We start from the raw sequence: 14873 nt of genomic DNA, 5'->3' as shown, positions 1-14873 counted from the left end.
CTTAATGGTCACCATTACAGACCACTTGTTTCCTAAAGAACACCTTTAGATCCCATTAGGTAACCATCAAATGCATCTGGAATCAGTCCTAGAAAACCTGTTAAACCAGTTGAGTCCTTTACACTGTGATATTAGCCCATCAGCAAAACACAGTATTATTTGTAGTAGTAGTAGTACTAACAGTTGTAATAGTATTATTAGTAGTATTAGTAGTAGAAGTAGAATTAGAGGAAGTAGCAGTAGACGTAATATTAGAGGAAGTAGTAGTAGTAGCAGTAGTATTATTATTAGTGGTAGGAGTAGTAGTAGTGGTACTATTAGCAGTAGAAGTAGAATTAGAGGAAGTAGTAGCAGTAATATTAGTGGTAGTATTAGTAGTAGCAGTAATATTAGTGGTAGTATTAGCAGTAGCAGTAATATTAGTGGTAGTATTAGCAGTAGTATTAGCAGTAGCAGTAATATTAGTGGTAGTATTAGCAGTAGCAGTAATATTAGTGGTAGTATTAGCAGTAGTATTAACAGTGGCAGTAATATTAGTGGTAGTATTGGCAGTAGCAGTAATATTAGTGGTAGTATTAGCAGTAGAAGTAATATTAGTGGTAGTATTAGCAGTAGCAGTAATATTAGTGGTAGTATTGGCAGTAGCAGTAATATTAGTGGTAGTATTAGCAGTAGCAGTAATATTAGTGGTAGTATTGGCAGTAGCAGTAATATTAGTGGTAGTATTAGCAGTAGAAGTAATATTAGTGGTAGTATTAGCAGTAGCAGTAATATTAGTGGTAGTATTAGCAGTAGTATTAGTATTACCAGTAATATTAAGGGTAGTATTGGCAGTAGCAGTAATATTAGTGGTAGTATTAGCAGTAGAAGTAATATTAGCGGTAGTATTAGCAGTAGTAGTAATATTAGTGGTAGTATTAGCAGTAGCAGTAATATTAGTGGTAGTATTAGCAGTAGCAGTAATATTAGTGGTAGTATTAGCAGTAGTATTAGTATTACCAGTAATATTAGGGGTAGTATTGGCAGTAGCAGTAATATTAGTGGCAGTATTAGCAGTAGAAGTAATATTAGTGGTAGTATTAGCAGTAGCAGTAATATTAGTGGTAGTATTAGCAGTAGTAGTAATATTAGTGGTAGTATTAGCAGTAGCAGTAATATTAGTGGTAGTATTAGCAGTAGTATCAGCAGTAGCAGTAATATTAGCGGTAGTATCAGCAGTAGCAGTAATATTAGCGGTAGTATCAGCAGTAGCAGTAATATTACTCCATGCAGGGTCAGCTGTTGTACTTTCTCTGCGGAACTGTTCTGTTTGGGCTGCGGTTTCCGGATCCCTCTGAGGCGGACGGACAGCGGGGCCATGGCGGCGGAGAGCGAGTGAGTAGCTGAGCTGGAAACGCTGCCAGTGGAACTGATTTAGAGATTTATTTAATTCTCAGCGCACATTTTTCTCTTAGAGCTGATCTTCAAACCTTTCGCTCGCACTACAGTATGATATCAGTGGCTACAGTGAGCTGAGCGGCGCCGTGAGCGGACCGTTAGCGGAGGGTCGGCGCTGCAGTGACAGCTCGCTGAGATGGAGCTCACTTAGAGAATTCACCAAAATAAACTCTTTATTCCAGTCAAACCGCTGATTCACGGCCAGAGGCCTCACCTACTGTGGCTACTGGAGTATAGTGGATCACTCTGGGTTAAGTCAGCTCAATCTTAGATAATATTAGACGCAGCTGAAATTGGATTGGCGTTCCAATTTCACGTTCCACCTTAAATGGTGCAGCAGTAACATTCTGGTGCTTGGGGCGCCTGAATCTCAGTACTGCACTGTTTAAGGTGGAACGGATAAATCAAATACGAGACTGACTTCAGCCTCGTTAAACCGCCTCCTTGTTTCTACGCTCATTGTCCATTTTATCAGCTCCACTTACTGTATAGGTGCACTTTGTAGTTCTACAGTTACAGACTGTAGTCCATCTGTTTCTCTGCATACTTTGTTAGCCCCGTTTTACCCTGTTCTTCAGTGGTCAGGACCCCCATGGACCCTCACAGAGCAGGTATTATTTGGGTTTTGGATCATTCTCAGGACTGCAGTGACACTGACGTGGCGGTGGTGTTAGTGTGTGTTGTGCTGGTACGAGTGGATCTTGTCAGTCCACCTTGTAGATGTAAAGTCAGAGGCGATAGCTCATCTGCTGCTGCACAGTTTGTGTTGGTCATCCTCTAGTCCTTCATCAGTGGTCACAGGATGCTGCCCACAGGACGCTGTTGGCTGGATATTTTTAGTTGGTGGACTATTCTCAGTCCAGCAGCACTGCTGTGTCTGATCCACTCAGACCAGCGCAACACACACTAACACACCACCACCACGTCAGTGTTACTGCAGTGCTGAGAATGATCCACCACCCAAATAGTACCTGCTCTGTGGGGGTCCATGGGAGTCCTGACCACTGAAGAACAGGGTAACAAAGTATGCAGAGAAACAGATGGACTACAGTCTGTAACTGTAGAACTACAAAGTGCACCTATACAGTAAGTGGAGCTGATAAAATGGACAATGAGTGTAGAAACGAAATGGTTGTATGTAGCAATGTTAGTCTGTGTAATAAGTAACCTAGCTGTTTGTTTTTTATAGCACGCTGTGTGAAATAGAAGTGCTGCAGTCCATCTACCTGGATGAACTGAAAGTCACACAGAAAGATGATGGGTAAACTTTACAGCCTACATGAATTACATGAAACCGAATGTGAACTTATTTTTTTTTCTGAAGTACTGATAACAGCTGAGACATAAACATGCAAGTCTTTCTCTTTTAGAGGTTGGCAGGTCAGCGTGGTCCTTCATCCGTCCACCGGAGAGGACTGCCTGTCCCAGTTTGTCCGTCTCACTCTGACATTGGACCTGGACTCAGAGGCATGTGCTGGACATCTTCAGCTCCTTGATTGATTATACAGTGTGATTCAAAAAGATTCATCTGGTTTCAAAATGATTTATTTCACTTGTAAATCGTTACAGAACAATGCAGTAAACTGTAAATGGTTCAAATGAGCATAAAGTTTATTATGTAATTTTACAAGAGCTCAATATGAACCTCCTCCAGCTGTACAGACAACATCAACACCATAGTCAAATTCATCCCATACTCCATTGAGCATGTCGGGTGTCGCTGCACTCACGGCTTTCAGTGCGATTTCGGAGATCATCCAGTGTTGTGGAACCAACGACGAACGCTCTGAGCTGTTGGAGCTTCACTGCCGATGACAATCACGCTGCTCAGTTATGACGGATTCACTCTTATTGAAGTGGAGAACGCAGAACGGTTTCTGCTCAGGGGTCTCCATCTCCTCACAGACTGAAGGGAGCCATCTTCCACTGACAGTCAGAAACTCTGTGACCCCCTCTTTCAGTTGGATTATGATTGGTTCCTAGGCGCATCACGGTTTGAAAAAATATGGCGCTTTGAAATCCGATGAATCTTTTTGAATCACACTGTATTTCCATACGGTGCAAAAGTCTCAGAAATCCTGTGCTCTCAGATGTTTTTAACATAACTTGTATAATTTGTACTTATGAGCTCCAGATGGACTTAATATGACTAAGTGCTAAACTGTCAACATGATAAGGCAGCAAATTTCAGAAGTTCAGAAATATTGTGGGAGATTCATTTTTTTGTGAAGGCTACACGTACATCTCGTAACATACTTCTTTTTTGCTTTTAGTATCCTTCTTCTCCTCCCTGCATCTCCATTCACAATCCGCGAGGCCTCTCTGATGACAAGTTGCTCAGGTGCTAGTCCATTTTAAATGGTATTATGAGCTTACAGCATTTATACGCCGCAATGTTAACCGTGTAAAACTGAGCAGCTCGCCGGCTATCCGTCCAGAGGCTTTGGCGTTGGCACCTTTTAACTTTTCTATCTGTTGTCAGAGGAGTTACAGCGCATGCATGTCCACGTTTATAGTAAAATGGATCAGCATGTGGAATTGGAGCTTTTTGTGTTAATTTGTTTCCTGTAACTGCATAAAAGAAGCTCCATGCTGCCTTTATTGTTGTTTCTCTGAGCAAGAAAGCTCATGAAGAGCACAGTTTAGATCAGTAAGCGTTTATTATTGATTTGTTTAATCAGAGTGACAATAAAACGTGACTCATTTGAGACTTGAGCACTGAGAAATCATGTTATTGATGGAGCAGATTAAACAGCAGAAATAGACACTCTTCTGATTCTTCTACACCACAGTTTACAGCAGAGTTTGCAGATGGAGGCTGAGTCTTGCTTGGGGATGCCAGTGCTGTATCAGCTGATTGAGGTTTGTACCGTCTCGCACTCTGTCTGAGCCAGTTTTCTGCCCATCGCAGCCTCATTATCGAGCACTTTTTCCCCTTTTTTGTCTTTACCACAGAAAGCCAAAGAGATCCTTACAGAGAGCAATATTCCCCATGGGAACTGTGTCATCTGCCTGTATGGTTTTAAGGTAATGCTTTGTCATCTTACTGTAATATTGTTTTTTTTTATTGGCCATAAAGTCTACTTATATACAATTAGGAGACTCCTCTGGCCACCATATTGTTGCTGTCATATATAAAATATCTGTAGTCATATGTTAAATGTGAAATGTGGTTGGCATTATATTTCTTTTGACGTGGACAAATCAGTATTTAATCTTCGGTTAAACAGTATGTATAGATAAAAATTATTCAAAAGAAGAAAAAAGTCCAAATTTGACTTTTGCAGTCATTTATTTTCTGTTGAAAAAGTAAGTACACCCCTGACTTCAGTAACCTGTATTGAAAGACGCTCTAAAGGGTCATGGAGCTGCAAATTTAGTTTAATTCTGTTAAGTAATTTTAATTTATTTCTTGTTATCTTAATTTATTTGTTGATCTTGATATAACACACGTTGCTTCCTCAAGATATGGAGATATTTATGGCATTATTACCTAACGAATGTTATCTAGATGACACAATGTTTGCCATGTCTTGATAATGATATAAATAACTTGAGATATTAAAAATAACATTTGTTTTGCTGTGATTATGACACAAATATCACAAGATCTCAAGACAACAAATGTGTGAACCGTGTGAACCGATACCTCCGTAGGCTTCGCCCTCTTTGGCAGAAACAACTTTACATAGGTGTTTACAATAATTGTATATGTTTCTTATGTCTGTTATTACTAAGACAGAATATTCTGGAGAAACACTCCTGGCGACCGTGTTTCTCCAGAATATTCTAGAATAGAATGTTCTGTCTTCTGTTTGGGTCTTCAGACACTTGAATGGCAGGTTCATAACTCCTCTGATTGTATCCATCCATCCTGTTGCTGGTCGTCCTCTTCCCTTTTTACCTTTAACTCTTCCACGCACAACAGTCTTTTCTAATAAATCAGTTCTTCTCAGAATGTGTCCAAAATAAGACGCATTCGGTTTGGTTATCTGGGCTTCGAGTGAGAGATGAGGCTTCATTTGTTCAAGGATCCATTTGTTTGTTTTCTTTGCTGTCCAGAGTTCTCTCAAAAGTCCTCACCAACACCGAAAGTTCCTGTCTCGCTTGCTTATTGTCCAGCTTTTTACATCCATAGAAATTCGGACCTAGTCCTCTATATAGAATTGTTTCAGCTGTGTTTGAGGGGGTTCCTGCATGCACAGCCTGTTTCAAACCCCCCACACAGCATCTCAGTTGGTTTCAGTTGGCTTTGACTGGGCCATTCCATAACCATCCATTTCTTGCTTTTGCGTCATTCCTTGGTGGATTAACTTGTGTGTTTGGGATCATTATCCTGTTGAAAGGTCCACTTCTTCAGCATCAACTTTTTGACCGATGGCCTCACGTTCTCCTCAAGCACTCTGTGGTGTGAAAGAGAGTTCATAGCCGATGCATAGTTTAAGTAACCATAACATTTCCACCACCTTGCTATACAGTGGGTATGAGGTCCTTCTGGTCTAATGCTGTCTCTGGTTTTCACCAAACATGGTTTCTGGTGCCGCAGCCATACAGCTGGTACTTGTCCAGAGCACATGTTCCAGAAGTCCCGGTCATTCTGTAGATACTCATTAGCGAACTGTAGTCTTGCCCTGATCATCTTTTTCTTCTCTTTCTAAATGATGCATGCACTCTGACATCAGCAGTGGTAAGAGCTGCTCATCACCTGTAGATCCGTTGATGAAAGTTCTCAGAGACTTCTTTTGGCATCTCACTCGCCCTATTCTGTTCTGAGGTTAAATGTACTGGGCTATCCTGGCCTGTTTTAAATCTTCTCCACTTGTAGATGGTCTCCTGGACAGTGGAACAGTTGTTTTCCGGTATTTTGGAAATCTTCTGAATTCCTTTCCCAGATTTATTAGCATCTACAATTTTCTCTCTAAAGGCCTCAGCAAGCTCTTTTGATCTAGGTGTGAAGATAACATACACTCCAATAACAAAGAGTGAATCAGACCAGATATCTGATGTTTAAATAAGACAGTTTCCTCCAAGATGTTCTCCAGCAGTGTTCTAATCATTAGCACCTGATCGAGTACATCTGATTTCAGTCTGACATGCTAAAAGCAGTGATATGTAGGGGTGAACTTACTTTTTCCACATAAGGAAATTGCATTTCTGTGTATTTCAACTGTATGACAAAAATGCAAATTTTAAGTCTAACGTTAAGTTGATAGATAAAGACGATATCATTTAACTAGTGAGACTTAAAATTAACATTTTGTCAAAACCAGATATCTTCATATCCAAAAATGTTATAAAAAAAGGCTAAACTTTTCGTGGGATGTACAAACCTTTTCATATGACTTATTACACCATTTAAAAACAGCTGCACTTCACATTTTCTGAACATTTTCATGATGAGTGAAGCAATAGAAATAGTCCAAAATTAATATAAACGTATTGCTGTTCTCAGAACAAAACATCTCCAAAATAGTAACTTTACAGGAGAAGGAAAAAACATACTCTACCTTTAATGTAAGTCAGTGGAACCAGAGTGTTTTCCAAGTCATTTTGGGTCATTTCTGTTGGTCCATTCATCATGAAATTTACCCTACAATGTACAGGACAGTGGGTACTTTCTAATTGTGTCCAAAACTGAAAACGTCAAAAATGGAGATACGATGTTTTGTTTCGACAGCAGCGACATATTAAAGTGTGTTTTTTCTTTTTTCTAGAAAGTTACTCTTTCTCATATATGAGGTATAGAAAGTGATGAAACAAAATTAAACTCTGAATAAATTTGACATTTAATTTGTGTCTAATTTCTCTTTCTGCCAACTTATACTGGAGCAGGAGGGAGAGACGTTCACCAAGACGAGCTGCTACCACTACTTTCACTCTCACTGCCTGGGCCGCTACGTCACCCACTCTGAGGTGGAGCTGAGAGAGCGGGAGAGAGAGCTGGAGGAAGACAAGAGCAGAGACAGAGCAGAGGAGGAGGTAGGACTCGTAAGGGTGGTCAGGTTTCCATCCAGCTGTTGGGTTCATTTCAAGCATGTGAATTAGGCTTCCATCGGCTCTGTACAAGGGAGTAAAACTCTCCAGGTCACGTTTGTAAAAACGCTTCTGAGAAACATGCAGTGAGTCCCCAAATAACTCTTTAATCTCTCATGACGTCTCTGATTTAGTAACATCATAAAACCTTGAAGGCAGAACACACTGGCAAATATAACATGTCAGGAAATGCACTGCATGGCCAAAAGCCTAATTACTGAGTTCAGCTGTTTCAGCCACACTCATTACTAACTGGATCAAATTGTGCACATAGGCTTGCAGTCTCCGTAGACAAACACTGGCAGTAGAATGAGTCGTACTGAAGAGCTCAGTGACTTTAAACATCACACTGTTATATTAGGCCACCTTTGTCAGTCAGTATGTTACATTTCTGCCTTGCTAGATCTGCCCCTGTCAACTGTAAGTGCTGTTATTTTGAAAGTTCTTTGAGAATTTCTTTTTTTTTCCCATAAAACCAGAACCACCTGATCAGTCTCATAACTTTTATTCTGTTATTCAGTTGTGTTATTCTATTCTATCATTGTCTTATTTTTTATAATTATATTGTATAATTGATATTATTGATATTTCTTCTTATCAGCAAAAAAACTATCCACCTTAAGAAGCATACAGACTTATATGCAAATTTTGCCTATTTTATTTGTTAAAATGTGCATTTAAATACTACTCTTAGCGGTCATTTTTTATCATAAAAAAACCACAACGAAAAACACTCTGACTAAAAAATGATTTATAAAGGACAGAATCAATATTGCTTTAATTACAGCAGAAGCCAGTGTCTCGCTGCATTTAAGATAACTAAAATTAAACTGATATGTTCGTTAGGTTGTTCTGTGTGTGCAACAACTAAGACAACCACAGAGTGAGAAAGTAGTGTTTGCAGTGTTTCCATCACTTCTTTGGTTTTTCATGTGGCAATAGCAGAACTGTGCCCGTTTTTATTCTTTCAGAAGCGGTTCCCATTTAGGACCGGGTTTAGTGTGACGTCCTGCGGATTTGTAAACATGTTGGTTGTTGTGGCGTCTCTGGTTCAGGAACTGAAACTGAAAAGACAGGAACTGAAACTTTAATGAAAATAAGCCAAAGTAAATTTGAATGAGGACTAAAGGCGGAGGATCCATGATCGTTTCTGTTAATATTTCTGTCTTTAGGTTTAGTTCAAAACGAATTCCACATTTTGTCAAAAGTCCTGCATGATTAAACTATTAAAATTATTCAGAGTGGTTTGATATGAGATGCTTCGTTATACAAAATTTACTGAGTCACGTTTGTTAGGAACCAGATGTTATTTATAAAATAGAAATAGAAAAGATAGGATCTGTCTATCACCATCACTGTGAAGAAAATGAGTCACGACGTTTCTCTACAATTAACCACACATTACATTGAATTGCCCTGAATGACCTTGTTTTGTTTACTTATGCAAAAAAAATACATATTACTTAAAATATGTAAGTATTAAGATTTTCAGACTTTTTAGACTCCTAATTACAATAAACCTAACAAAATATATTAGAAAATATGGCTTTAAACGGGGTCTTTCTCTCACTTGTATAGGAGCTGTCTGTTGTTTGCCCCGTGTGCCGAGAGCCGCTGTCATATGATGTGAGCGCCCTGCTTTCATCACCTGCGCCAGACCTCCCTCAGGTAAAGACATGTCACTGTCCGCAGACTCCACTGCCGACTGTTAGCCGCTTTGGGGGCATCACTAACACAAGCAGGAGTTGTGGGCTATTTCTGTGGCCCAACGTGGCCTAATATTTAAAAAATTCTGTTCTTCAAAAAAAAAGGACTCTTAGTCCCATCAGTGTTTTTCCAACTACTGTAATAATCGTTCACTAGATGCACACTTGTAGCTTGACTATGGTTGTGACTCCTAGTGGGTTCCCATCTCACATCAGCAGTCCGATTGGTTGATGCTTAGCTTATTTGCATTAAGTTCATACAGCAAGAGAGAGTAGTGACAGCAAGGTGTGCGTCAGTGGATGCTGTGTCTGTTATGCAGGAGTGGAAATGGTCTGCAATCCCGTTCCGGGGCTAAAAGTCAAGAAGGAACAACATTCCGGCTCCTATCTCCAAAACCTAGATCAGGTGTCGGCAGCTCAAATGTTGAGAAGAGACATTTTGTCTTTTCAACAAAAATCAAACCACCTTGGGAGCCACAACGTTATATGTCCATTTTATTGAAGTAACGTTTTGCCATCTCAGCTGTCTCAGTATGTGCTAAAAAAAATGTAAACAAAAACACAGACTTACTTTGCTCTGCTTTAAGCTTTAGCTCAGCTGTAGCTGCTTTTTTCGCATCTCTGACAGGAAACTTTTACACAAAATTAGTTCCGTTTCATGTAAAATGTCTCTCAACGTTTGACTTATTACGAAGCTGAAGTTGCTTCTCATTCGCCAGCTTCTTGTTCAAATTAAACCATTCCACCTTAAATCCAGAATTTAACTGCTGCACCATTTAAGGTGGAACGTAAGAAGTCGAATGTTGAGAGACATTTTCCAAGAATTTGAACTACTTTTGTGGAAAAGTTTCCTGCCAGAGCTTTTTTGTGGCTTTTGTGGCTTTTTAGTGTTTCACAGTTTCTCGTTGCAGATTAAACATCTGAGTGCTAATAAATGCAAAAAAGTCCATTCGTCTCTAAATTATCAACGTTTGTCTTACATATTTCTCTTTGTCTTTTCGTTAGCTACTAGTTAGGCGAGATTGCTGTCTGCATTGCTATGGTGACCAGCAGTCTGCGCACCAGCCTTCAGGGTTAAAGGGTGAATTAGCAGTTCTACATTAACTCCAGCGTTTAAGACCATTTATTGTTAAACTGTGTTGAACGACCAGCAGAGCTTTATTTTACTGTAAAGGAGGATTATTTTATTTTTACCTACAAATCTAATTCAGCTGTGGAGCCACAACAGGGCAGTAAAGGAGCCGCATGCTGACCCTGACCTGGGGGACTGTTTTTATAGGCAGGCTGCTTATAGTTGTTTTACTGTGTTCTTAATTGCATAAAGTGAAATGGCAGTTGAACAGACCTCAAGTTCAGCTAGTGGAAAGTTACGGTGCTGCATGTCTTCATGGTGACAGTTGTCAAAACACAGTGTGATTGGAACATGAAGGAAGCCTAGCAACTCCACAATTGGTAATAAAAACGCTGTTTCACTTTCTGATGTTCTTCAAACCTCACTGGCGTTTGTATGGATGTATAATCTACTCAGTGTAAGAAATATTATTTGGTGATTTGTGTTTGTTGCTGAGAACTTCAGTCAGTGACCATGTAAAATGTCCACTATTATCATTTTATTGTAAGGTAGCGTAATGACCAATACTCAGCTAACTAGTCTGCTAATGTCAGCCCTTCCTTGCCAGCAAGGCGTCTAAATATAAACATATCTAGTGTGAAAGTGACAGTCAGCTACTTCATGCAGTTGACGTCACTGTGTATCTAAATGCTGCTTAAATTTTCAGCACCGCTAACATGAAACACCTTCCCTGCTCCATTCTCTTCACCCCCTCAGTGAACCAGCTGGCCTGTGTGTTTGGAGAGTCGTCTCGCTGCTGGAAATGTCAAGCAGACAAAGTCACTCTTGTGTGCGGTGCCAAGCGGTGGACTGCAACAGTGTGGCATTGTCCTGTACAGTCTGTGTAATTGCACAGTGTTGGCTGGCTCAGATGCCGGAGAGTCTGTCCAGATGACTGAACGCCAGTTGGTCACATGCTGTGGTCTCATAGTCACGTTTATTTGTGCTCACTTGAAACGCTGCCATTCTTTCTCCCCACAGCAGGAGGACGAGGCCGTAGGTGCGGAGTTTAAAAGAAAGTGGGAAAGTCTCCAGAAGATTCTGGAACGTCAGAAAGAGAAAGGCGGAGTCATTGACCCAGAGGCGGAGTCTAATCGCTTCCTAATTCACATCAATGACGTAAGTCCTGAAATGAGCACATGTAATTAAGGTGACTGTTCAGTATTAAAAAACCAGTTCGCACAGTTTTACCCCTCACACCTCAAATGAAGCTGATCGGCAAAGACATGTTTGGTGATTGGTTGCTTTTTTTTACACTGGAGCTACGAGGCTGATGGAGCTAACATGTAATGGACGCTTTTACTAGAGCTTGAAATATTTGCCCAAATCCAACCGGACGCGACTGCGTTCGTCAGGTTCAGGTGTCATTTCTCAGATTTTGTCGGTTTTGGGTCGAGTTCACATTTCACAGAATTTGGCACTGAGGTTTGGGTTCTGAGACATTGAATGTACAGGTATGGAGTCAGTGGAGTAGAGTTTAGTGAAGCTAAAAAGACACTGTAAATTCCAATATGTTACATGTAACACTGTGTAAAGATTAAGGCCAAATCCTATTTCTTCTTTTTACCCCTACAAAATGAACCCTCAAATAACACTGCTTCATTAACAGCTACTAGCGCTGCTCTGTAGGCGACCCTGCCAGTCTGGTAAAGTTAGGGTAAAGTTCAGCTCCTCACTGCTGGGCTTTAGTTACATTTAGGACATCATATGCCTTCAAAGAGGGGGGCAATTATTTATTATCACCCACCCCTAATTCTTTGGTGATACGAAGCTGAAGTCAGATATTCACCAGCTTCTTGTTTGAATTTTCCCGTTCCACCTTAAATAGTTAAGGAAAGTTAGCTAGCTAGCTACCGAGACGTTAGCATGTTTTAGCGATTTTTTTTTAATTATTTTTTTTTTATGCTTGTTGTGGAGAAAACAACCATAATACGTTGAAACAACATTAAACTAAGATAATACAATGATTATCGTATTTTTTGTGACGAAGAAAATTCTCACATTTGTGGGTCTCTTTGGTCTCTTGTTCAGCCGTCTTCCCGGTTTTTCTTTTTTTCTCTTATCACTCTGTTTGGAGTCTCTGAAAAGCCTCCGTTTGGAGGGCCATGTAACTCTAACACTTCACCCTACCCCTCCATCTCAACAACAATCGGGACACCTTACCCGTAGACGTGAACACACAAAACAGAGGGCTAAGTGGTAGGGGCGAGGGGTGAAATGGGACTGGGCCTAAGAGTTTCAGGCTTAAACAGGTGGAGGCTAAAATCCTGCTATATCACCATCCCACAGTGCATGTGGATTAGGGTTAGGGTTAGACTAAAAACATCTGGAATGTTGTGTGAAAGCACTGCGTACTGAATCATTTTAAAGCAGCATTGTTGATTCTTTTTATTCTTTATTTATCTGTGATCTAATGACTGCTATTACTGTCGCTACACAGTAATTGAACCAACATTGCCATCAGAAGTAACAGCTGTTTTTTCCCCCCATCATCTCTCTGGATGATGACTGACCGCTCACGCCAGGTTCGGATGTCATTTCTCAAATATGTGTCGATTTCAGTTTGAGTTTAAATTTCACAGAATTTAGCACTGAGGTTTATGATGTGAGACGGTGAAATTAAAGGAAGTGATTCAGTGAAGTACAGTTTAGTGACGCCAAAAAGACATTTAATTTAATATATTTTCAATATGTTACATGTAACGTAATGTAAAGAAGTAGAGTTTTAGGACTAAACAGGTGGAGGCTAAAATCCTGCTATATCAGTGCCCCACAGTGCATGTGGAAAGCTTATCTGGGCTAAAAACGTGGAATGTTATGCGAAATCATTAATATTGAATCACTTTTAAAAACAGGATTATTTCTTTTTTATCTTTATATTATTTTATTTTAAATATTTTATTTATCTGTGATCTAATGACCTCTGTTATCGTCACTATATGGTAATTTAACCAACACTACCATCAGAAGTAACAGCTGTTTTTTTTTGTTTTTTTTTTCCTCTCCCCCAATCATCTCTTTGGATGATGATCGGCCGTTTCGGGTCAGTTTTGGATAAAATGTTGTTGGACTCGAGTCAGTTTAGAATTAGAATTACATAATCTAGTCTGTTAGATGCTGAAGAACTCCGCACGGTCTGAGGCGAGTGTGTGATGATTAATGCACTCAGTTAGCTCGATGCTAAGTGGTGGGGTATAGGTTTCCATTACTTGTTAGCTACATTAGCCTCATAGTTGTGGTAAACTTCAGACACGTCTTGGCTGACTGACGTTTGGTACAAATGGTCTACATTAGTTTTTTGCCAGACTATTTCAAGTTTATATGTCTCACCAGACCAGGATTCGTTATTAGCAGGAGTTTCTGTTTGTCTCCAAGGTCCCTGCCGACTCTGACCCCACTTGCCCTGACACTCCAAATCCTGAACCCAGCCAGCTTTTACCTTCTGCTCCCCCTGACTGCCCTGGTCAGACCCCTGTCCCCCAAGCCCAGAACGTCTCGGCCCCATCACAGCGCCGGGCTCGTGATGGCAGGAGGTATCAGGGGGAATTTAGAGGAGGTCGGAGAGGAAGAGGAAAAGGAGGTGGAAGGAGCGAACAATCGTCTCATGGAACTCCTATACCTGTCGTAGAAAAGTTCACCGAAATGAGCGTATCCTCATCAGAGAGCAACCACAGTTTACCGAAGAACAGTTTACTCCCTCAGAACAATGAGCCGCATGCAGAAAGCACAGAACATGGGCAACCGCTCGAGCCCAGAGCTGACAAAGACCAGACAAGCCAGTCTGGGAGGCAAACAGGTGAGGAATGCTTCGCCACAAGCCAGCAAGACACTTCAGGAGAACAGCAGACACGCCACTCGAACATGAACGCTCCAGAAGACGCTGCTCAGACGATCGTCACGGATGGACGACAGGACCCGGGCCCCCGAGACAGAGGGAGAAGGCACGGTCCACGAGCGCCCCAGTACGGCCAGTGGCACGACAGAATCCCCAGAAGCTCAAACCAGTGGGATGGTGCTGGCCGTGCGTACCACCACCACCGGGGTGGGAGAGCTCACAGAGCCCGAGGCGGAGGGTTTAGCCATCATCACCGCGGAGGTGGGCCGCACAGAGGAACTGGAAAGGGGATGCATCCGAAAACTGAAACTGAGTTTAAGAAGGAGGGGGTTCTCTGACAGTGGGAGAAGGGAGGAGCGCAGGCAGAACAGAAGCTTCCCTCCCTCGTTTACCAAGTGTACCTCCATCATAACGGTGTCGTCATAATAAAATATTACACAAGCACTGCAGTGAAGTGTGTCTGTCTGTTTCTGCTCAGCACCCTGCAAAACATACACACATCACGATTATCAGTGGAGCAGAAAACGAGAAGGCTGAAAGGGGAATTTCCCAGACTTTTCAAAACGTCTGCATAATTTACCGGTTAACATGTAAACTACGTCGCTCAGAGCGCTTTGATGCAAAATTCTCCGTTCTAGAGTCAGAACTGTTCTCTGTGGAGGTGATGGGAACCAGATGTCTGAAGAGTTTAATGCTTCTGAAAGCTCAGTCACAAAGTTTTATTAACTTTTCATTTTTGTGTTTGCATGCA

General features: G+C 41.0%; 1 protein-coding gene across 1 annotated transcript; it reads left to right on the top strand.

The window, feature by feature from the left end:
* The first annotated feature begins 1270 nt into the window (after positions 1-1270).
* Positions 1271-14571, top strand: rnf25 (ring finger protein 25). Its single transcript, XM_036560760.1, has 10 exons — positions 1271-1374; positions 2627-2698; positions 2808-2904; positions 3711-3778; positions 4230-4299; positions 4393-4464; positions 7270-7416; positions 9049-9138; positions 11269-11406; positions 13663-14571. The coding sequence occupies exons 1-10, from the start codon at positions 1358-1360 to the stop codon at positions 14458-14460; spliced, it is 1569 nt and encodes a 522-aa protein (XP_036416653.1). The 5' UTR covers positions 1271-1357; the 3' UTR covers positions 14461-14571.
* Positions 14572-14873: the final 302 nt, after the last annotated feature.

This window comes from Colossoma macropomum, unplaced genomic scaffold (genome assembly GCF_904425465.1).
Source record: "Colossoma macropomum unplaced genomic scaffold, Colossoma_macropomum, whole genome shotgun sequence".
NCBI lineage: Eukaryota > Metazoa > Chordata > Actinopteri > Characiformes > Serrasalmidae > Colossoma > Colossoma macropomum.
The sequence above is the reverse complement of the archived record's forward strand: the minus strand, read 5'-3'. Positions and strand labels throughout refer to the sequence as shown.

Bases quoted from the DNA above. Each gene is read 5' to 3' on its own strand.
- rnf25 (XM_036560760.1), top strand. The intron at 2,699-2,807 runs GTAAACTTTACA...TTTCTCTTTTAG, and splicing joins GTCACACAGAAAGATGATGG to AGGTTGGCAGGTCAGCGTGG. The intron at 7,417-9,048 runs GTAGGACTCGTA...TCACTTGTATAG, and splicing joins GAGACAGAGCAGAGGAGGAG to GAGCTGTCTGTTGTTTGCCC.